This window comes from Saimiri boliviensis, chromosome 9 (assembly GCF_048565385.1).
Source record: "Saimiri boliviensis isolate mSaiBol1 chromosome 9, mSaiBol1.pri, whole genome shotgun sequence".
NCBI lineage: Eukaryota > Metazoa > Chordata > Mammalia > Primates > Cebidae > Saimiri > Saimiri boliviensis.
In genome coordinates, this window is record NC_133457.1 from 48,666,151 (window position 1) to 48,690,740 (window position 24,590).

General features: G+C 44.0%; 1 protein-coding gene and 1 pseudogene across 4 annotated transcripts in view; one reads left to right on the forward strand and one right to left on the reverse strand.

Annotated features, from left to right (window-relative positions):
* Positions 1–2,263, reverse strand: part of RASA2 (RAS p21 protein activator 2) — a 123,090-nt gene extending 120,827 nt beyond the window's left edge. For 3 of the 4 annotated variants that reach the window (XM_039461886.2, XM_039461884.2, XM_039461885.2), the window contains exon 1: positions 2,081–2,256. In XM_039461886.2, coding sequence (XP_039317820.2) covers positions 2,081–2,222 — 142 coding nt within the window. In that variant the 5' untranslated portion in view covers positions 2,223–2,256. Of the gene's footprint in view, positions 1–2,080 lie in introns of all 4 variants that reach the window. The other variant, XM_074405827.1, reaches the window with a different exon arrangement.
* Positions 2,264–18,855: 16,592 nt separating this feature from the next.
* On the forward strand, positions 18,856–20,088 carry LOC101029663 (keratin, type I cytoskeletal 18 pseudogene; annotated as a pseudogene).
* Positions 20,089–24,590: the final 4,502 nt, after the last annotated feature.

Sequence of the window (24,590 nt, forward strand, 5' to 3'; positions counted from 1 at the left end):
GGATTGTATCAGTTAAAAGGAGGACAAAGAAATGGGAAGGGAGCTTCTGTATACAAGTAAACAAATACTTTTTTTTCCCCTACAAAACAGACACTCCATAACCTGAGCTACAAGATAAGCACCCTAAAAAGCAAGAAACTGACTAGGATAACAGATATAATACTTCAATTATGGCCAGAACAGTCATTATTATCCCCAGCAACTAGATGATCAATCTCCTAAGTTTGGGTTGCTTTAAACCATAGAAACGAAGTGGTTTTCTCTTTTGTTTTGTTTTTAATTTGAAGACCCAAGTTTCACTTACAAAACTGTTCTTAGTGGTCTTTATCCTGGGGCAGACAAAAGCACAGGACAACTAAGTCCTTCTGGAAACCCTAACCCTCAATTCCAAGACATGTGTATATGCAGTTCCACGGTACAACCTACAGTTACGTATCAGTGAGGCTCCAAAAGACAATGCCTAGCATCAACTGGCATGAAAACAAAAAGTGGTAAAAGTCTGGAAAATCATATAAAAAGAGAAACTTTGGCCTATTTACAGTTTTCCCAAATATTGCATTAGACATATGCAAAAGTTGAAAATAAAAATTTCCCCTCAAATAGGATACAGAAAAAATAAAATAATCAAATTTATTATGAATTCTGAAAAGGTTTTATGGCCTAGAAAGTAATTTTGGGAACTAAGATCGATTTCACTTTCTAGGTTTAAAAACTGTAGCCTCCTAAGAGCCCTAGGACTACTTCAGGTAAAAGATAAGAAAATTTAACATGTTCGCTTCTGAGGTTTCATAAAATCCCGAATACCTGAAAGGGGGAACAACCTGAAAAGAGGAAAAGTGGGAGAATGTGAGCTCAACTAACAACATGGCTATTCTAGGAGAGGAAAATTTTACATCCTGCCCAAGAAAGAATTGTTAGCCACTTCAATGCAAGTCAATTTTCTTCAAAGTGAAAAGTACGCCCTCATAATTGAGGGTTATTTACAAGAAACATGAAGCATGTTTCCAATCTGAGAATACTGCATAAGGAAAATGACGCTCATTTTCGACAAATGCAAAAGTTTTATCGGTATCTCTGGCCAACAGAAAAAAATAAAAGCGGTATGTCTAAATAACTACTGTGAAAAGAAATGGCAACCTGACACTATAAAGGGTCGTTTTTAAAAATATAATGTTCAAATGACAGAACTCAAATGATCTGTCCACAGTAAGGCTCGGAGAACTCTGAGCAATATTTTCTGTTTAGTCAACTGGTACGGCTCGCTCACTAATGTGGCAATTTTACGCCTGAGAAGTAAGGGAATTAAGCGGGCTGAGCGCGGGTTAAGTGACTGTGTTTTGAGACCTGCTCACAGGAAGCCACTACATCCTGCCTGAAGTCCCGTCCGCCACGCCGTCCCTCGATTCAAGTCCCGCCGCAGCGAGGTGGGGCGAGCACAGGTGTCCGGCCGAGCCCCTCCCAGCGCGCTCACCCGCGAACAGCCCGCGCGGCAGCCACTCGGGCCCCCAGGGCGGCCTGTTTCCTGCAACTCGGGGCGCCTTTTTCAACCTCTCCCAGGCCCGCGAGCCCAGGAAACGAGCAGCCCCCTCCCCTTGGGCCAGCCCCACTTCCCCGCCCGCTCCTCCTCGGGCCGCGCCTCCGCGTAATTACCACTCGGCTCGCACCGCCGGGCCGCTCCCCAGCACCCGCAGCCGCGCGGAGGCCTGCGTCTGAGGGCGGCCGGAAGCTCCTCACGCCCCCGGACCGCGCCCCCGGCCGCGCCCCGGGCTCGGGCGTCCCAGTGTCCAGGCCGCTCTGGACGACCGAGCCCCTCACGTCGGCGCAGCCGGGACTCCCCCACCCCAGGCCAATCCCCTGTTCCCACTCCCTCCCCAGAGAAGCAGCCCCGGCCCACGCCGCCCCTTCGAGGCGACGCCGCCCCCAACACACCCCCTTCCAGCCTCGCCCGCGCCCAGCCCAGGCCCCCTCCCAGGCCTGCGTTCCCAGCGCGGCTCGGCGCCGCCACCACCGCGCGCCCGCCGCCCCCTCAGCCCCGCGCCCGGCGCCGCCGGGGCGTCCCTTCAGCCCAGCCCCCGCTTACAGATCTTGCCCCGCAGGCTCTGCAACACTCGAACCTCGCGACTGTCCTCGTCCCCGGCCTCGGGCTCTGCCGTTGCACTCGCCGCCGGCGCATCGGGAGAAGCCGCCGCAGCAGCAGGCGCCGCCGCCGCCGCCGCCGCCATGGTGCCGCCGGGCCCGTGCCGCAGCCTCGCCGCCTGCGTAGCCCGGCGAGGCGGAGCCCAGCAGCGGCCTAGGCCCGGGCGAGCCGCGCGCCTGGCCCCGCCCCCGGGCCGCGGCCTGACTCGCCCCGCCCCGCCCCGCCCCCGGCCGCCCCGCCCCCGCCCCCGCCCCCGCCCCACCCGGGTCTTCATTCGCCGCCCCCGCCTCCCGCGAGCAGGGCCCAGGCGAAACCGCCCTCCTGAATTGGGGTGCTGGCTAGGTGTGGCTCCGGGTCGTGGCTCTGAGCGGCCTTAAAATCCCCACCGGGAAAAAGCTCCGGCCCTCTGGTGATCCCTAAATCCTCCCGAGAATTGGGCTCCCCTCAGCGAACAGACCTGCACATTCCCTAACGCTAGGGGGAAATAACGGCCCTTCCCAATCGGGGGAACTCCCTGTGGGAAGAAAATAGAATGGAATTTGGCAGGTGGGTGGACCTCAAAAGTATCTTATTCAAAAGGAGGCAAGAGATGCATTCGAGAGACTCCTCCAGTATTATCCAAACACTCCCCGCTGGCAAGCCAAACTCCTCCCACACAAATACTCTCACTAGGACCACTTCTCTGCAAAAGCTGGTTCAAGAAAAGGACCATAGACCCCCAACTCCAGCGTGAGTGCAACGCCTGACACCCTCACAGAGAAATTCTGAAGCATTTACCATCACTTTTGTATTTCGGGAACAGAAAAAGCAAAGAAGGGTTCCCACCACCACTTTTAAAAGCCCACTGGCTTTGTTAAAAAGTTGACTGACCCTGGAAAATGTGTAAATCTTTGACTAATTGTTAGCTTTATTTCAAGGGAACTCTTTACAGTGAGTAAACTGCATGAATAATACCCTGGTATGTGATGAGAAAGACAATTTCCTGGTGTTGAGGTTATTAACTGCGCTGCCCGAAGAAGGAAGAAACTGTGACTTAATAGGGCAGGGTAATTCTTTTCCAGGGCAACAACAGGAATAAGCCAGTCAGTCAACAAATACTTTTTGAGGGTCAGAAATAGTGATGGCCTCAGATTCAGAGATATATACAAGCTCGAGGTGAAGAGAGCTCCAGCTCAGTCTGGAGGGAGATACAGAAAAGTGCAGAGGCACTGGAAGATGAGAAATAGAATGGGGTGGCCAGACGCGGTGGGTCACGCCTGTAATCCCAGCACTCTAGGAGGCCGAGGTGAGAGGATGAAGAAAGAGGTTAGGTCTTAGGAGTTCGAGACCAGCTGGGCCAACATAGTGAAACCCCGTCTCTACTAAAAAGACAAAAATTAGCCGGGCGTGGTGGCTCCTGCAGTCCCAGCTACTCATGAGGCTGAGGCAGGAGAATTGCTTGAATCCGGGAGGCAGAGGTTGCAGTGAGCAGAGATTGGGCCACTGCCCTCCAGCCTAGGAGACAGAGCGAGACTCTGTTTCAAAAAAAAGGGGGAAAGAAAGAAAAAAAAAGAAATAGGATGGGGAAACCTGAAAACCGAAGACAAATGTGCTGCACTTGCCAAGGCTGGACAGCCCCAGAGAATGGCCAGAGATTATCATGTGCCTGACCAGCAAAGCTTCCAGCTCTGCCTGTGTTGCAGGTAACCCCTGTTCCCCAATATGATCTTTACATCTGTTGGATAAAGTGAACCACCTCCTCTTATACGACTGTTCTGCTGTCATTTCATACAGTAAGTTCAAAACTTAATTAATTTCCTGTCTTCCTTTCCAAATCCGAGTTCACACCTGTATACTGTTACTCGGGCTAGAAACTTTGACTTTTTCTTATCCGTTGTCCCCATACTGTTTTCAGTTGCCACATCCTCCGACTCTGCGGAAATCTCTTCCTTCCTTTCCATTCTCTGTCATTGCCCTTGTTAAAATTATACTCATTTAGAGAGTATCAACGTGTTACAGAGCCTTTTTCCCCCTTATTTTTAAAGGTGTGCCTTTTTAGAATCAGGCTCTTTGTCTGATTTTACATTTGGGCAAGTTACTCAACCTTTCTAAACCTGTTTCTTTTCTTCTTTTTTCTTTTTTCTTTTTTTTTTTTTTTGACAGTCTTGCTCTGTTGCCCAGGCTGGAGTGCAGTGGCACGATCTTGGTTCACTGCAGCCTCAACTTCCTGGGTTCAAGTAATCCTCCCACATCAACCTCCTGAGTAGCTGGGACCACAGGTGTGCACCATCATGTCCAGCTAATTTTTGTATTTTTGGTAGAGATGGGGTCGCCACATTGCCCAGGCTGGTCTTGAACTCTTGGGCTCAAGTGATCCATCTGCATCAGCCTCCCAAAGTGCTGGTGTAAGCCACTGTACCCGGTTAAACCTGTTTCTTTTTTTTCTTTTTCTTTTTCTTTTTTTATTTTTTAATTTTTTTTGCATGCACTTAGGGTATATAAACCTGTTTCTTTAACAGTAAAGTGGAAATGATAAACTTTCTTCTTTGACGAGTTGTTATTAGGGTGAAATAATTATTGGGAGCAGGTATGTGAAGCATCTAGTGGAATACTAAGCACGTAGTAAGATTATCTCAGTAACTAACCTCATGCTTTTGACTGAAACTCTTGTAATGTCCCCCATCCCTCTCATTCCTCCTACATACCACTTAAATTAACCTTCCTAACAAAAAAAAAAAGTTAGAGCTTGCCAGTTGCCTGCTCAAGAAAACATCAATGGCTTCATTCATCCCTTCAGCCAGTTAGCAAGAGCCACTACATGTCACAAACAATGCTAGAAATGACTAAAGTTCAAATTTCTCAGCCAAGTGTTCAGGGCGGGGACTGGACCCAGCCTACCTGACTCCTCTGATCTCCAGCCACACAGAGCCACTTTCTCATTAGCCTGATTCTGGCCTTCCTTCTGCCTGGTCAAATGCTGCCTCATCCACCTATTTCTTTCTCCAATAGACAGAGAAATTATTGAACCTTTGTAAAGCCTTGATCACTTTTACATATAATACCTGGACATGTTCATATAATCCTAGATTCACTTTTTGAACTCCCCTCAGTAAACATCTATCAAATGAATGGGTGGAATCATACTAGCTTCCTGCCTTCACTATGCAGACTTGAAATTTTCCTTTTTTTGAAAATTCTGATTTGTATTTATTATTCATTATCATGCCTGTCTAAATGGATAAAGAATCAATATCTGTGCCAAAATCTTCTAATTTCCCTTCTTTGTCACTAGCTGAACCCCAAGTACATAACTCTATTACTAAATGGTCACTAAAGGCAGGAAAATAATTTTACATAAAGTGACATTCCACTTTTTTTTTTCTTCCAGACAGTCTTCCTGTTGCAGATTTCAGACTTACATGCTATTTCACTGAAATCCCCAAACTTCATGCTTTTTCCTCCGAAGCCACTTCTAATTACTCTGTTTTTACTGATACTGGCCTACCTTGAAGAGATCTTTAGTAACGTCAATGTTTTCTTAATATAAAATATTTGGAAAATAAAGTTTTCTAAAGACTAACAAGACTTACAGTATAATTACAAGGATTCTGTTACATCTTACTCCCCTTATTGCCCTTACATTGTGTTTTAAATTCATCTAGAGTTCCTCTCTTTTCTTCATGATGTTTAGTAACTGGAACAATATTGCATCATCACAAACTCGAACTTCACTTCCTTCCTCAAATTATTAATGAATGTGTTTAAAGGACATCACTCCTATCCCTCACACTCTCTGTTCTGATGAGCAACCATTCACTACTGTGCCTTTTCCTATTTCTTCACCAGTTTTAAATGCATTCAGTCATTTTAGCCCATACATTGGCTTGCTTTATGGTGGATGATGTAGGAAAACTATGTTGTCTTTTAATAAGAAGACTATAATCTGCAGCTAGAAACTAATTCCTTAACTTGTCTCTCATGGCATACTTTTTAATCAGCACCCACCAACCTATAACATGGCCTTATAAGGGGTTATCTCCTGGCCTTGAGTTATTTATTACATTTTTTTTTCTAGCGAGTCAGGGGAAGAGAAATGTGCTTGCTTTTTAAGATTTAAGTATAGATCATTTTCTTTCTTTCTTTTTTTCTTTTTTTTTGAGACAGAGTTTTGCTCTTGTTGCCCAGGCTGGAGTGCAGTGGCACAATCTCGGCTCACTGCAACCTCCGCCTCCCAGGTTCAAGTGATTCTCCTGCCTCAGTCTCCTGACTAGCTGGGATTACAGGCATGTGCCACCACGCCTGGCTAATGGTGGCTAATCTTTGTATTTTTAGTAGAGACAGGGTTTCTCCATGTTGGTCAGGCTGGTCTCGAACTCCTGACCTCAGGTGATCTGCCTGCCTCAGCCTCCCAAAGTGCTGGGATTTCAGACGTGAGTCATCGCGCCCAGCCTAAATGTAGATAATTTTCTTTTTTTTTTTTTTTGAGACGGAGTTTCGCTCTTGTTACCCAGGCTGGAGTGCAATGGCGCGATCTCGGCTCACCGCAACCTCCGCCTCCTGGGTTCAGGCAATTCTCCTGCCTCAGCCTCCTGAGTAGCTGGGATTACAGGCATGTGCCACCATGCCCAGCTAGTTTTTTGTATTTTTAGTAGAGACGGGGTTTCACCACGTTGACCAGGATGGTCTCGATCTCTCGACCTCATGATCCACCCGCCTCGGCCTCCCAAAGTGCTGGGATTACAGGCTTGAGCCACCGCGCCCGGCCAAATGTAGATAATTTTCACAGGGCTGGACACTCATTAGGCAGAACTGTTTCTGGTGGCCCGGTGGGAAAGCAAGTTCCTTTGATCATTGATGACTTGGTTTCCCCATTTGTCTCATACCGTTTGTATGTTAAACATTATGCACTCAGTTACATTATTAAAAAATCTCTAAATCCAACTGGCATTTATGAAAAAAAATTTTTTTTAATAAAACTGGAGTGCTGGAAGGTGAGGAGAGACCTTAAATGTTCAGAAAACTTGCTTTCAGCATTTCATCTCAAGATCAAATAAGGCCATTGACAAGGCTGTGTCCAAAAATGTGGACACATTTTTATCCTAAAACCTCCAGCTTGACGGCAACCTTCTGACTGCAGGAATTGCAAACTTAAGTGTGTGCTAGCCAGGCTGAGTAACAGGGTCTCAGGAGGTCTTAGCTGTCTTCAGTGAATGGAAATCAGCTGGGCCATGGCCTGAGGTCCTCTGGACTGGTTATTGCCAGCTGAGTGGAGCATGTATTGTACCTTCGGTACCAATATTTTCAAGGCCAGATGTGATGTCACACACATGTAATCCCAACACTAGGTTGTAATACTAACTGAGACAGGAGGATTACCTGAGGCTAGAAGTTTAAGACCAGCCTGGGCAACACTGTGAGACTCTGTCTCTACAAATATAAATAAATAAATTGCTGGGCATGGTGGCATGTGCCTGCCTATACTCCTAGCTAATTGGGAGGCTGAGGTGGGAGGATTGTTTGAGCTCAGGAATTTGAGGCTGCACTGAACTATGATCATGCCAGTGCACTGCAGCCTGGGTGGCAGAGAGAGACCTTGTCTCCAAAAAAAAGAATTTTTTTTTTTTTTTTTTTTCAAATTCGGTCAGCTCTTGCAAGAGAACTTTAAAGGCCTGACTATCTGAACAGGATACAGTTGATGCCCTAAGGTCAGTGTGACTTCAGTTATTTCTCAGACCCCTCCTTTTGAACTATTATGCCATATCCGTCCCATCTCCAGTGCACTCTTGTTATTTCAGAGTGATAAAACAAAACAGTGGGTGTAGGCTGGGCACGGTAGCTCATGCCTGTAATCCCAGAACTTTGGGAGGCTGCGTTGGGTGGATCACTTGAGCCCAGAAGTTCAAGACCAGCCTGGGCAACAGAGTGAGACCCCAAATCCATAAAAACAAAAACAAAACCTAAAACCAACCAAATGAAAACATACAAAACAATCAGTGTGAAAAGAAAACTGGAAACGTGCAGCCATTCACTTGTTTCATCTTCTACTCTGTACTCAGATCTGTCCACTTGCCATGAGCCCTAGATACATGCTCCCCTCAGCTGGCAATAACCAGTCCAGAGGACCTCAGGCCATGGTCCAGCTGATTTCCATTCTCTGAAGACACAGCTAAGCCCTCCTGAGGCCAAGAACGCTGGTACTCAGCCTGGCTGGCACACACTTAAGTTTGCAATTCCTGCAGTCAGAAAAGGAGCATGGAGTGGGAGATTGACCTGGCTGTGCTCATGGTGGGTTGGAGATCAATATGTCACCTTCTAGTTCCTTCCCCAGTGCCCTTGGGGAATAATGGCATGGTGGTTGGGTAGATGTTGCCCTTGAGTTCTTCCAAACTCTTAGAAAGGAGCAAGGAGACTCAGGTGGAACTAGAAAAGAGCTGGCTCAAAGCCCGCTATTGCAACAAAGCTCAGGGTGGGAAAACATCAATGAGGATTGAGATTCAAGAATGCAGGACCAAACAGAGCTGCTTTGGCCGCAGCTGCACATTCCTAATCACGCCACTCCATTGCCACCCTAGGAGGATGCATCTCCCATTGAGCCGTTTTTCCAGTGGTGAGGGTTTGGGAGATCCCAGTTCTGGGAAGTGGTCACTCCTAACAGGGCAACTTCTGAGCAGCTTCTGTGGTGTTTTGGGGATGAAAATGATGGTTAGGTGTAGCCCCAAAGAGCAGAAAGCTGGCTCCATAAAAGAAACATGGGAGAAGCTTATTTGAGCAGAGAAGGGCACCGGCTGCACCTGGAGACCAAGTAGGACTCCAGAAAGAGAACTGACGAGAGGGGCAGAGACCTGACTTGGAGGAGGAGCCATCAACTCTCACAATAGCCATGTTATTCATAAACAGGACTTTTTTGGGTTAGCTTCTTTGCAGTTCTTTTAGCTTTTGCCTCATGGTCATAAGATGGCTGCTGTAGCTCCAAACATCTTAACATCCAATGGCAGAAAGGTATATATATATATATATTTTTTTTTTCTAAAATGTCTTTCTCATTAGTTTCAATGGCAAGATTGCAATTACTTTTGCACCAACCTAGTATTAGGGAGGAAAGCTTTTCCAGATAGCTTTCCTGTAAGTCATCACCATGAAGTATCTTCTTAAGGCTCACTCACCATCACAGGTAATGTGTGATTTTCTTAGTCTAAGGAACACTGATACCCCTGGGTATGGGGATCAACCTTCCATCCCAAAATACACTGCTACTTGAGACCTGAGTCTGAACCAAACAAGTGTTCTCTTGTGACAAAGAAAGGGGGGCAGTATGACATGGAGTAGGCAGCCAGTTGATATGATATGTTCATCATATCAACATGCCTGTCTTCCAATAATAGTGCCTAAGTTCAACTGAAGATGTTTCGATACATTTAACACCCAACCTTCACCTCTGGACTTTGTCCCATGGAACTGGCCTCTTTTTCTTTTAGGCCATTATAGTACCCTGTATATATGAATACATATAATCATTGTAGTGCTCATAACACATTTTCTATTCCCATTTGAAACAGTCTCAGAGACTAGACAATTTATTTGTCTTTGCCTCCCTAGCACATAGAAAATATAGAAGAATATAGAAGGCACTTACTAAATGTTTGATAAATGAATGAATGAGCAAATAAATGAGATGGTATGTTCAGAGAAGCTGCTAACAAATGAGCCCAGAATTCTGAGTTTAAAATCTACAAGGGAAACCAGAGCAGACCACATAACCAGCTGGCTGGGTCTGGGCTTTGCTGAAAGCTTAGGTGCAGAGAAAAAATAGCTCGGGAGTCAGATGAGGAAAGAGAAAGGGAAAGAGTCAGGGCCTGGGGTTTCCCATCCTCACCCTGAGCTGGGGCTGTGTCTGCCACAAGCAGCTCATTTTTGACAGAGAAGCCAAGGAGAACAGAAGCTCATCAATCACAATTTGTGTCTAGATGTAAGCTAGATACCCGTATCTTCCATTCTTTGTGGGTGGTTTTAGAAGCTGGGAAAACTGATTTCAAAGTTGCAAGATGTTTTCCTACTTGTTACTATGACCAAACATTCAGGTACTATATCGGTCTGTGGCTTCAAATGAAACCCTGTTAACGTAAATAATCCACAGTTCTCTACCTTGTCTCTACTCTCCACCTGCCCAAATAATTAAACCCCTTCCTGATTCCTGATTTTCAGAAGTGCCCAAGGGGTTACCATTAGGTTGCTGGATTTGTTATATTCTTCCTCTCCTGCTCTGGCCTCCCCTGCCACTGTCACAAAAAGGGACTTTCATCACTTTATGATGCCTGCTATGAGAGTGTCAAGGCCCAAGCCAAGAGGATTATCCTTCAGAACCCACAGGGCTTCCACGTTTTCAGCAAAGCTGGCAAGAAAGTTTACCTCCCCATTTCTAGGCCCAAAGCTGCACTGCTTGGGCTCAGAGTCTTTAGGAACAGCGCGGCCTGGAATCCTGGCCCTCACAGTTGAGGGTCCAAGGGAAGGAGAGAGGCCTGCATTGACCTGCCAAGGCCTGTGCTATTGGTTGCCCTCTCCTAGGCAGCTGCCTCCTGCCTTTCATCTAAGAGGGTGAGATCAGCGAGAGAATGAGGGAGTGAACCCCTCACTCCTTATCACATGTATAAAGATAAAATGCTTTAATAAATTGCATTTTATCTAGTTCTAAAGACATTGGTACTTATTTTATAAGCATTGAACTGCATTTTGGAAAACTGGCTTGGATTATACAGCCGCAAAGAAAGCTGGTGGCCTACCAAATAATTGACTTGAAATGGCCACCAGAATGCAAAACATCTATTTTGCATATTGTTGCTTTAAGCCACATAAGGTGGTCCTTAGGAATAAACTCTGGGGCTGTCTGTGCAGAGACAGAACTGGAAAGGGCTGTTGGAGACAGGGGCCAGGGAGATTGGAATAAAAATTCAGAAGCATCACAGAGCGTCTGAATGGAGGGTCAAATATACCGCTGTCCCCGACACCCTTACCCCAAATAATCCTTCTTAGTGAATGTCTTATCTGTAATAAGGCAAAACAAACATATTAGCACCTCAGCTAAAGTGTCTCAAGGGGCATGATGGGAGAAGAGCTAGAGGCTTGGGATTCTCTAGCCGTGAGCAAAGGATGGAGAGTAACCCGATTACCCATAATGAGCATGTCTTACATGTCATAGCTATTTTATTTGGTGTGCTAGTTTTATTATATTTTCATATTGAAAATACACATATTTATAGAGATTTTCCAAAATTTTCTGCACTTTCTTTTTTCAACTCTATTTTTTCCACAGGATCTGGAATTCTTCAATGGGAATTATTCTACCTTAAAGGGTTTTAGGAAATTGATTTCTATGGTTTGGCTGAGATTATAAGTATGTAGTGCTGATTAAGAATTAATATGACACACTTGAAAACCTGTTTCGAAAGCTGTCTTTTGTCGTTGGAAAAGGAAGCTGTAAGGAAACAACTGTTCTTCCTCCATTTCTCTATTTCAGGGTTTCCTGACTGGGGCGCTATTGATATTTTGGCTAGGATGGGTGATTCTTTCTTGTTGGGGGCTGCCCTGTGCATCGCAGGGCATTTGATAGCACCCTAGACTCTATCCAGTAGGTGCCACCAGCATCTTCCAGTTGTGACTATTAGAAATGTCTACAGGCCGGGCGCGGTGGCTCAAGCCTGTAATCCCAGCACTTTGGGAGGCCGAGGCAGGTGGATCACAAGGTCGAGAGATCGAGACCATCCTGGTCAACAAGGTGAAACCCCGTCTCTACTAAAAATACAAAAAGTTAGCTGGGCATGGTGGTGCGTGCCTGTAATCCCAGCTACTTAGGAGGCTGAGGCAGGAGAATTGCCTGAGCCCAGGAGGCGGAGGTTGCGGTGAGCCGAGATCGCGCCATTGCACTCCAGCCTGGGTAACGAGAGCGAAACTCCGTCTCAAAAAAAAAAAAAAAAAAAAAAAAGAAATGTCTACAGACACTGCCATATCCTCTGGGAGACAAATCACCTCCCCATTGAGAATCTCTGCTGTATGTTAATACATCTCTTGTATTAACAGGATCATTGTGTTTGTAAACCTGTCAATGCTGAGGTCTGTATTGTTCAGTGCCTGAGTGGGTGGGACTCAAAGAAGCGAAGTCCTGATAAGAATTCTAGTGTTAAAAAATGAGATCCAACAGCTAGGTGCAGTGGCTCATGCCTGTAATCCCAGCACTTCAGGAGGCCAAAGCAGGTGGATCACAAGGTCAGGAGTTCAAGACCAGCCTGGCCAACATGGTGAAAACCCATCTCTGCTAAAAATACAAAAATTAGCTCAGCATGGTGGTGCGCGCCTATAATCCCAGCTACTTGGGAGGCCGAAGCAGGAGAATTGCTTGAACTGGGACCCAGGAGGCGGAGGTTGCAGTGAGCCGAGATCACGCCACTGCACTCCAGCCTGGGCTATTAAGCGAGACTCTGTCTCAAAAAAAAAAAAAAAAAAAAAAAAATGAGATCCATATATATAATCTAGAGCAGTTCTTTTTTTAGATGGGGTTTTGCCATGTTGCTTAGTTGGGTCTTAGACTGCTACTTAAGGGATTCTCTTGCTTCAGCCTCCAAAGTCGAAGGGACCATCGGTGTGTGTTACAGAATCAGGCTACCACAGTTTTTATCAAAATGTTTTTCCTCTTATCTTCTCCAACATCCAACAAAACCAAGATCCTTCACTCTCTTTCCCCAGAGTATCATGCTCTCCCACCCACTTGACGCCTCTGAACGCATCAGTGGCTCCCACTTTCAGTTGCCTCTTGCAAGAAAAGCTTCCTTTTATTCTTTTCTCCCGAAAAAATAATAGAGGAATTTCTATTCCTCTATTATTTTTTAAAATTTCACATCGAAAGTCCCAGAGATCCGGTCCGGACCCTCCACGCTCTTCTCCACAGTTGGGTGTGGGTGGATAGGAGGAACTGAGCAGCCCAAGCAGCACCAAATTTAGCAGCGGGGAGGAGGACAGGCGAGGACGGGAAAAACTGGCAACACCAGTATGTGTGAAGGGTTGCAGATTTTTTTCACCCTACTCATAGATGTGCAAAGAAGAGGTAGCATCTTCATTTCTCTAGAATTGCTCTTCTCTTCCTTTTGAGCCTCCAATCACTGAATAAAGGGGAAAATACTCTGGTGCGCCCATTTACTCACTCACTCATTTATTTATTTATTTATTTATTTATTTATTTAGAGACAGGGTCTCACTCTGTCACACAGGCTGGAGTGCAGTGGATGATCATAGCTCACCGCAACCTCGAATTCCTGGCCTCAAGGGATCCTCCCATTTCAGCCTCCTGAGTAGCTGGGACCGTAGGTGCAAGCCACTATTTTTGCTGTTATTGTTGTTGTAGAGATGTGGGTCCTGCTTTGTGGCCCCAGCTGGTCTCAAAATCCTGGGCTCAAGAAATCCTTCTGCCTCGACCTCCCAAAGTACTGGAATTACAGGTATCAGTGACCTAAATAGACCCGTTATGTAAATGGTCCATCCCTTTAGGTAAATAATGCTTAGTGACTTAGATATCTGCATTCCTTTTTCTGTCTTTTTGAGATGGTGTCTGGGTTTCTGATGGAGTTGTGGCTAGGTGACCCCATAGAGACAGAGAGGAGGTGGGGTCCTCGTATCCATGCAGTAGCTTCTGCATCTTTGCAGATTTCTGCTGTGGGTGGGTGGTCTGGATATTTCCTGGATACTTCTTTTGAGGGTGAGACGGGCTAAATCCCGGGAGTTGTGTGAGTGCCTGCTGCTGAGGCTGTATCTATAGTACCTAAGGTTTGGGTCCTCCTGGCTTGGCAGGGCCTGCTCATTTTCCCTGATGACTCAGACTCCCCTCTGGCTGCCTCTCAGACCCTACATCCTGCATCTGGCTCTTTACTGGAATGCTTCTCTCCAGCCTCGATGCTGATTCACCTTTCCCTTGTGATGGCCAGTGCCAGGAAGCCTGGTGGCTACCAGCTCAGCTGCTTCCTAGGCCTCTTCTCTGCAGTATGTGGCAACTCCTTGGTCCAGTCTATTCCATACTGGTCTTGGGGGCAGCTCAGGAAATTATATTCCACCCCTTTCCCTGCAAAATATGCTGTGTTATTGAGTTAAACTTTGATATAGGCACTCCCAGGGTGGTGTCAGGCAACCAGTCAGGTGAACTCCTCCCAGGGCTCCAAAGATGTGATATTTAGAAGCCCTCAGCCTTTCCTCTACCTGCTTGACAAACCTCTTCATTTTGGGCAGGATCAGGAAAAGGGAGATTAATTTGGTCTCCCTTACCTCTCTCTTCCTTTTCTCATAGTAGTCCCCTGGGATGAATAGCGAGGAGGGGGTTTCCTCTTTCTCTTCTAGTCTTTCCTTGTGTACAACTCCAAGATCGGCTGGACACAGTGGCTCACGCCTGTAATCCCAGCACTTTGGGAGGCAGATCACCTGAGGTCAGGAGAGTGAGACCAGCCTGGCTAACATGGTGAAACCCATTCTTTACTGAAAATACAAAAATTAGCCGGGCTTGGTGGCATGTGCCTGTAGTCTCAGCTACTCGGGAGGCTGAGGCAGGAGAATTGCTTGAAGCCAGGAGGCGGGGGTTGCAGTGAGCGGAGATAACGCCACTGCACTCCAGCCTGGGCAACGAGAGTGAAACTCCATTTCAAAAACAAAACAAAACAAAACACCAACAACAAAACTCCAAGATCAAGGTATCTAGAACATCTTTTCTCTCTCTTACAAAGCCTAGCTTTTTAGCTACTACCTGGCCAAAAAGTCCCCAAATTCTATTTAGAAGCTGATAATTAACTGTTTCTTCTTCTTTTCTTCTTCCTTTTATTTCTTTTGGATTCCCTCCGTAACAATCCTAAACCTCCCCGAGGCAACTGGAAAGCGCTAAAGATTAGAGGGAAGGTAACTGTAAGAAAATGTAGAAGAAGGCAGTGTGTTGAGGGATTTCAAAATGATGTTATCACCATTATATACATTGATAATTTTTCCTACGCATATCATGTTCTAATGTGGTTGTTCCATAGAGGCCTGCAAGGCTGAGACCACAGCCCTGTGGGAAGACCACATCTGTTCAGCCAGTGGCCTAAAGAAGATGTAGGTCCTCAGACAGGAAACCAGAACTCTGAGGCCAATCTTAGCAGACAGGAGAAAGCGTTCTTGGCCATCTCAAGGTTTCTTGGGTTGGCCTCACAGGTGCCTCAGGACAGTCCTCCCACATATGGGCCAATTTTCTCTGTCAAATGGAGTCAGGCTAGGGTCTTTGAAGGGAGACTTCTTCGTAGTGCTGTGCTTTCCTGAATCTACAGTTCAAAAGATCAGTGAAATAAATTCTTTTTAGTAAGAGGACTAACACATGAGTATCACTTTTTATTTTGCTAAGCACGAATGTTTAAAACAAAGCGTTAATTTGTTTTGTCGATGTTTCTTTTAAAAAAAGTAAAAGCAGGCCGGGTGCACTGGCTCACTCCTGTAATCCCAGCACTTTGGGAAGCCAAGGTGGGCAGATCACAAGGTCGGGAGTTTGAGACCAGCCTGGCCAACATGGTGAAAACCCGTCTCTACTAAAAATACAAAAATTAGCTGGGCGTGGTGGCTCACTCCTATAGTCCCAGCTACTTGTGAGGCTGAGGCAGGAGAATCGCTTGAACCTGGAGACAGACGTTGCAGTGACCTGAGATGGCATCACTGCACTCCAGCCTGGTGACAGAGTAAGACTCCATGTCAAAAAAAAAAAAAAAAAAAAAAAGTGAAAGCATTATTTGTATTGTCAGTATTTCGTTTAATACCTGAAAAGTTGATGATTTTGTTTTAAGGAAGGCGTCATTTGCTGACAAGCAAGAAAGCCGGTTCGGATGCCTGGATGGCATGGAGCAAAGGCATGGAACAGAGGCAGAGAAGGGAGATAAACAAAGTCTGTTCCAAGGTTGGTAGGTATACTTCTTTGCCCACAGGATTTGCGTGGGGGCCTATGGGAGGGGGACTGAAAGGGCGCTGGAGGGTGTCCTGGAGATCCTGGAGTAACGGTCAGGACTAGAATGTCAGCTTTGAGAAAGTCACAGCTTCTGGCTGTTTCATGAGGAGGGAACTGACTCACAGAAAACCAGATTTAGGAAATGTAAGTTGTAGGTTATGTGCGGCTTCTGGTGGAATTTACTGCATTTTGTGGGAGAGAGGTGAGAGGAAGGCAGGCCATTTAGGAGAGAGAGCATGGAACCCATCCCAGACTTTGGCTGAAGTGTAACATCTAGTGCAACAAGAATGGGGCACTTTTTCTGTGTGTGTCAGTTACTGTGTCTGTTGGTTGCCATGGGGGACCGGGTGATTTTTAAGAGAGCCACAGACACTCTCAAAAAAAAACCAATAGATACGAGCAAGGCAGATTTGGACATTTTAGACAATTCCTGCCTCTTCTGTAGAGAAGTGAGTCCACATTTGTATAGGCTTTCCGCCTTGGCGTCAGTATCATCAGACAGCTTGACTTTTCCTTTGGCTCACTTACCACAACCGGGATTATTTCATTAACATGAGCATCTCAGTGATATCTGTTTGCTCCACTAAACCATGAGGTCCATAAGAACAGGGCTCTTTATTTCACTCACAATTGTATATCCAGCAGCAAGTATGTGCCTGACATATAAAAAAGGGCACTCAATAAATGAACGAATACATGAATGTACCTCTAGGAAGAGTAAATGGAATCTCCTCATCAAGTACACTTTACTGAGTGTCTGTGTGAGGTGTTTGTTTGTCTGTTTTGTTTTTTTTTTTAAACAAAGTAAGCTTCTTACAGACCACAATCAAACACAAACGAATAATGGATCCTCCAGTTGCTGTTACGTGAAGTGTCTTGGTGGATCTTGGCAGCCAAGGCATGGTGCTAGTGTAGTGCCCTCTGTTGGATAAAACAAAAAATTCGGCTTTCCGCACAATCACATTTTCCCTTTACAAAGAAACATGTAGTCCTATCTGAATTTTGTGGCATCTCCTCTGACATTAACACATTTTTACATTTGGCTTCATTTCCTCAGCTAAACTTACTGTTTTCTCACTCTTTCTCTATTAAATAGTGACTTTATTTCACCCCATTTTCCACATTTCAGATAAAGAACTCTTATGTAGTAAACGGTAGTAAAATTTCTGATACACAAATGCAGTCAGGGAATGGAAATACTGCATTAATAAACTACCTTATATGCCATGCATAGATCACTGGAAGACACAGATATTTATGATAGAAGTACATTCTGTAGTGATGGTATGGCAACACATTCATTGAGAAGAAACACCATACCAAAACCTATGGCATACAGCAAAAGCAGTATTAAGAGAGAAGTTGATAGCAATAAATGCCTACATAGAAAAGTAGAAATATTTCAAATAAACAACCTAATGATGCATCCGAAGAAACTAGAAAATCAAGAACAAACAAACCCCAAAATTAGTAGGAGAAAAGAAATAACAAAGGTTAGAGCAGAAATAAACAGAATTGAGACCAAAAAAGACAAAAGAAATAAGAAGGTGGTTTTCTGAAAAGATAACAAAATTGCCAAACATTAGGTAGATTAATCAAGACAAAAAGAAAATATACCCAAATAAAATCAGAAATGAAAAAAAGGAGACATTACAACTGATACTACAGAAGTGCAAAAGATTGTTAGAGACTGCTATGAACAACTATACACCAAAGAAATGAGAAACGTAACGGAAACGGATAAATTCCTAGACACGTGCAACCTACCAAGATTGAACTAAGAAGAAACAGAAAACCTGCATAGAGCAATTATGAGCAACATGATCGAATCAGTATTAAAAGTCTCTCATCAAAGGAAAGTCCAGGACCTGATGGTTTCACTGCTGAATTCTACCAAACATTTAAAGAAGAGCTATACCAATTATTTTTAAACTTTTCCAGAAAGTTGAAAGGAGAGAATTCTTCCAAATGCATCTTTGAGGCTAGCTCATCTGGATACCAAAACCAGTCAAGAACACAACAACAATATAAGAAAACGTAGGTAAATGTCCCCAAAGAACATAGATGCAAAAATCCTCAACACAATACTTGTAAACTGAGTCCAACAGCACATTAAAAAGATCATTCATCATGATGTAGTGTGATTTATTCCAGGGATGCAAGGATGGTTTAGCATATGCAAATCTATAAATGTGATACATCATATCAAAAGAATAAAGCATCTCAATAGATGCAGAGAAAGCATTTTATAAAATTCAACTTCCCTTCAAGATTAAAAACCCTCCACAAATTAAGTATAGAGAAAATGTACCTCAATACAATAAAGGCCATATATGACAAACTCACAGCTAATATTATACTGAATGGGGAAAAGCTGAAAGTTTCTTCTCCAAGAACTAGAACAAGACAAGTATGCCCACTCCTACCACTCTTATTCAACATGGTACTGGAATTCCTAGCCAGAGTAATTAAGCAAAAGAAAGAAATAAAGGGCATTCAAATTAGAAAGGAGGAAATCACACTGCCCTATATGCAGATAACATGATTTTATATGTAGAAAACCCTAAACGTTCCACCAAGAAACTCTTACAACTGATAAGCAAATTCAATAAAGTTGAGTACAAAAATGAATGTACAAAAATAAGTCGTATTTCTACACACCAACAACAGACTAGTGGAAAAAGAAATCAAGACATCAGTCTCATTTACAACAGCTATAAAAAATGTAGGAGAAAATTTAACCAAGAAGATGGATGATCTTCTTGGTCATCAGCAAAGCCTGAGTCCTGTCCTCCTGCTCTCCTCCCAGGACAGCATGAGCTTCATTCAGCAAAGCCTGAGTTCTGTCCTCTCACTCTCCTCCCAGGACAGCGTGAGCTTCACCACTTGCTCCACCTTCTCCACAGCTGCTGGTCTCTGGGCTCTGTCCAGGCACCCAGCTATGGCGCCTGGCCTGTCAGCAGCACGGCCAGCATCTATACAGGCACTGAGACAGAGAAACCGGAAGCTGGAGAGCAAAATCTGGGAGCACCTGGAGAAGAAGGGACCCCAGGTCAGAGACTGGGGCCATTACTTTAAGACCATCGAGGACCTGAGGGCTCAGATCTTTGCAAATTCTGTGAACGGTGCTCACATTGTTCTGAAGATCAGCAATGCTCATCTTGCTGCTGATGACTTTAGACTCAAGTTTGAGACAGCTGGCCATGCACCGGTCTGTGAAGAGTGACATCCGTGAGCTCCGCAAGGTCACTGATGACACCTATGTCACTCAGCTGCAGTTGGAGACAGAGATCGAGGCTCTCAAGGAGGAGCTGATCTTTATGAAGAAGAACCACTAAGAGGAAGTAAAAGGCCTACAACCTCAATTGCAAGCTCTGGGTTGACCATGGGGGCAGACGCCACCAAGTCTCAGGACCTTGCCAAGATCATGGCAGACATCAGGGTCAATACGATGAGCTGGCTTGGCAGAACTGAGAGAAGCTAGATAAATAGTGGTCTCGGCAGATTGAGGAGAGCACCACAGTGGTTACCAATGCAGTCTGCTGAGGTTGGAGTTGTTGAGATGACGCTCATGGAGCTGCAACGTACAATCTAGTCCTTGGAGATTGACCTGGACTCCATGAGAAATCTGAAGGCCAGCTTGGAGAACAGCCTGAGGGAGGTAGAGGCCCACTATGCCCTGCAGATGAAGCAGCTCACTGGGATCCTGCTGCATCTGCAGTCGGAGCTGGCACAGACCTGGGCAGAGGGACAGCACCAAGCCCAGGAGTATGAGGTCCTGCTGAACATCAAGGTCAAGCTGGAGGCTGAGAGCGCCACCTACCGCAGCCTGCTGGAAGATGGCGAGGACTTCAATCTTGGTGATGCCCTGGACAGGAGCAACTCCATGCAAACCATCCAAAAGACCACCACTCGCCAGATAGTGGATGGCAAAGTGATGTCTGAGACCAACAACACTGAGTCATTAAGCCAGCAGAATTAGGGTACCCTTTGGGGAGCAGGAGGCCAATACAAAGTTTAGAGGAAAAAAAAAAAAAGAAACCCCTGTCTCTCACCATGCATAAAAATCGTATCAAAATGGATTTAAACCTAAACGCAAGACTTGAAACTATAAAATTACTAGAAGAAAACATCGGGAAAGTACTTTATGACATTGGTCTGGGCAAAGATTTTCTGGGGGTAAAACCTCAAAAGCACAGACAACTAAAGTAAGAATAGGAAATGAGATGACGGAACGCTAAAAAGCTTCTGCACAGCAAAAGAAGCAGTTGACAAAGTGAAGACACAACTTACAGATTGGGAAGAAATATTTGCAAGCTATCCACTCAACAAGGGATTAATAACCAGAATATATAGGCAACTTAATAGAAAAAAAGCAAATAATAAAATTTGAAAATGGGCAAATGATCTGAATAGACATTTCTCAAAAGAAGACATACAAATGGCCAACAGGCATATAAAAATACTCAAGATTACTAATTATTGGGAAAATGAAAATCCAAACCACAAAGAGGTCTCATCTCATCCAAGTTAGAATGGCTATTATGAAAAAAAAAATTTACAGATGCTGGTGAGGACGTGGAGAAAGGGGAACGCTCGTATACTGCAGATGGAAATATAAATCAGTACAGTCACTATGGAAAACAGTGTGGAGATGCCTCAAGACACTGAGATCTAAAAACAGATCTATCATAGGATCCAGCAATTCCACTGCTGGGTATATGCAAAAGAAAGGAAATCAGTATACTGAAGTGATATCTGCATGCCTATGTTTATTGCAGCATTTTTTACAGTAGATAAGATATGGGATCAACTTAAGTGTCCATCAATGGATGCATGGATAAAGAAAATACAATACATATACACAATGAAATACAACCCAACCATAAAAAAGAATGAAATCCTGTCAGTTGCAGCAACATGGATGAAACTTGCTATGTTAAGTGAACTAACCAAGTGAGAAAAGTTAAAGAAGACAAATACCGCATTCTTTCACTCACATGTGGGAGCTTAAAAAGTTGATATCATGGAGGTAGAGAGTAGGAAGATGGTTGCCAGAGGCTAGGAAGGTGGGGAGATGAAGAGAGGTTAGTTAATGAGTGCAAAAATACAGTTAGATAGAAGGAATATATTCTAGTGTTTCATGGAACAGTTAACAATAATTTATCATGTAGTTCAAAAAAACTAGAAGAGAAAATTTGAAATGTTCCCAACACAAATAAATGATAAATGTTTGAGGTAATGGGTATTCTACTCACCATGACTTGATCATTACACATTGTATGTATGTATCAAAGTATCATATATACTCCATAAATATGTACAATTATTATATATCAATTTGGAAGTTACTACTTACTATCTTAAAAAGCTATCATAAAGTTTTAATGGAACTTAAATAAAAGCCCAGATACCCAAAGCAATCCTAAACAAAAAGAATAAATCTGGAGGCACATTGCCTGATGTCAAATATATTACATGGCTATAACTAAAACAGCATGGTACTGGCACAAAAACAGACACATTGATCAATAGTTCAGAAGGGAGGACCCAGAAATAAAGCCGCATACCTACAACCAGCTGATTTTTGACAAGGCTGACAAAAATAAACAATGAGGAAAGGACCACCCTTATTCAATAAACGGCTCTGGGAAAATTGGCTAGCCACCTGCAGAAGAAGGAAACTGGAACTCTCTCTCATCACGTACAAAAACTAATTCAAGATGGATTAAAGGTCACTGATGACAGTGTAAATATAAAGCCAGAAACTTAAAATCCTAGAAGAAAATCTACGAAAAACTCTTCTGAATATCAGCCTTGGTAAAGAATTCATGACAAAAACCTCAAAGGCAAATGCAATAAAAATAAAAACAGACAAATGGGATTTAATTAAACTAAAATGCTTCTGAAATAATCAACAGAGTAAACAGACAGCCTGTAAAATGGTAGAAAATATTGGCAAATTATTCCTCCACCAAAGGGCTAATATCCAGAATCTACAAGGAACTCAAACAATTGAACAAGAAAAAAACAAATAACTCCATTAAAAACTGGGCAAAGAACATGAACAGACATTTCTTAAAATAAGAAATATAAGCAGCCAACAAACACATGAAAAATGCTCAACATCACTCAGTCATTAAGGAAACGCAAATTAAAAACCACATTGAGACACCACCTTACACCAGTCAGAAGAACCACTAATAAAAAGTCCAAAACAACATATGTTGGTGTGGATGCAAAAAAGGAGAACTCTTGTACACTGTTGGTAAGAATGTAGATTGGTTCAACCTTTATGGAAAAATCTCAAGGAACTAAAAATAGACCAATCCCACTAAGGAAATCTACCCCAAACAAAAGAAATAATATAAAGGAAAAAAACCATTGGCACTTGTGTGCTTATTGCAGCACTATTATTTATCACAGCAAAGTCATGGAACCAACATAGTGTCCAGCAATGGTTGATTGGATACAGAAAATGCGGAATTATCTACAGACGATTTCACTTTGGGAGGCTGAGGCGGGCAGATAACCTGAGGTCAGAAGTTCGAGACCAGCCTGGCCAACATGGTGAAACCCCATCTCTACTAAAAATACAAAAATTAGCTGGGCGTGTCAGCATGTGCTTGTAATCTCAGCTACTTGGGAGGCTGAGTAGAAGCTTCCCGAATGCTATGGAGCCATAAAAAATGAAATCATTTCCTTTCATGCAGCAACATGAATGGAGCTAGAGGCCATTATCCTAAATGAAACAGAAAATCAAATATTGCCTGTTCTCACTTACAAGTGGGGGCTAAACAGTGGAGACCCATGGACACAAAGATGGAAATAACAAAAAACAAACAAGCCCATTCAAAAGTGGGTGAAGGATATGAACAGACACTTTACAAAAGAAGACATACAGGAGGCCAACACACATACGAAAAAATGCTCAGCATCACTGGTCATTAGAGAAATGCAAATCAAAACTACATTGAGATACCATCTCACACCAGCTAGAATGGCAATCATTAAAAAATCTGGAGACAACAGATGCTGGAGAGGGTGTGGAGAAATAGGAACACTTTTACACTGTTGGTGGGAGTGTAAATTAGTTCAACCATTGTGGAAGACAGTGTGGCGATTCCTCAATGACCTAAAAATAGAAATCCCATTTGACCCAGTGATCCCATTACTGGGTATATATCCAAAGGATTCTAAATCATTCTAATATACGGACACATGCACACCAATGTTCATTGCAGCACTGTTTACAATAGCAAAGACCTGGAACCAACCCAAATGCCCATTGATGACAGACTGGACAGGGAAAATGTGGTACATATACACCATGGAATATTACACAGCCATCAAAAACGTTGAGTTCGTGTCCTTTGTAGGGACATGGATGAACCTGGAAACCATCATTCTCAGCAAACTGACCCAAGAACAGAAAATCAAACACCGCATGTTCTCACTCATAGGCGGGTGTTGAACAATGAGAACACATGGACACGGGGAGGGGAGCACTACACACTGGGGTCCGTTGGGGGGAAATGGGGGAGGGATGGGGGGGTGAGGAGGTGGGGAGAGATAGCATGGGGAGAAATGACAGATATAGCTGAGGGGAAGGAAGGCAGTAAATCACACTGCCATGTAACTATGCAACAATCTTGCATGTTCTTCACATGTACCCCCAAACCTAAAATGCAATAAAAAAAAAAAGATGGAAATAACAGACAATGGGGACTCCAAAAAGTGGGAGAGAGGACGGTATGATTGTTGAAAGATTAACTATTAGATACAATGTTCAGTTTGAGGTGACTAGTACACTAGAGGCCCAAACCCCACCATTTTTTTTTTTTGAGACGGAGTTTTGCTCTTGTTACCCAGGCTGGAGTGCAATGGCGTGATCTCGGCTCACCACAACCTCCGCCTCCTGGGTTCAAGCAATTCTCCTGCCTCAGCCTCCTGAGTAGCTGGGATTACAGGCATGTGCCACCATGCCCAGCTAATTTTTTTGTATTTTTAGTAGAGACGGGGTTTCACCATGTTGACCAGGATGGTCTCGATCTCTTGACCTCGTGATCCACCCGCCTCAGCCTCCCAAAGTGCTGGGATTACAGGCTTGAGCCACCGCGCCCGGCTCAAACGCCACCATTATGCAATATGCCCATGTAACAAACAAGCACATGTGCCCTACGAATCTAAAATTTTTAAAATTAATTTAAAAAAGAAAACCTCATGAACTTCTAACTGCTACGTAAGAAATTAACTCTTTTATATTAGTTTACAGTTCAATGTAAATGGACATGGAAATTTTAATGGAAAAAAGTTACTACTTATAACCTACTTTTAAACAACAGCTTTACTGAGATACAATTTACCTACCATACAATTCACCCATTTAAAGTGTATAATTAAATGCTTTTAGTTTATTTTTATTAAAAAACTTTTTTTTTGAGATGGCATTTCACTCTTGTTGCCCAGGCTGGAGTGCAGCGG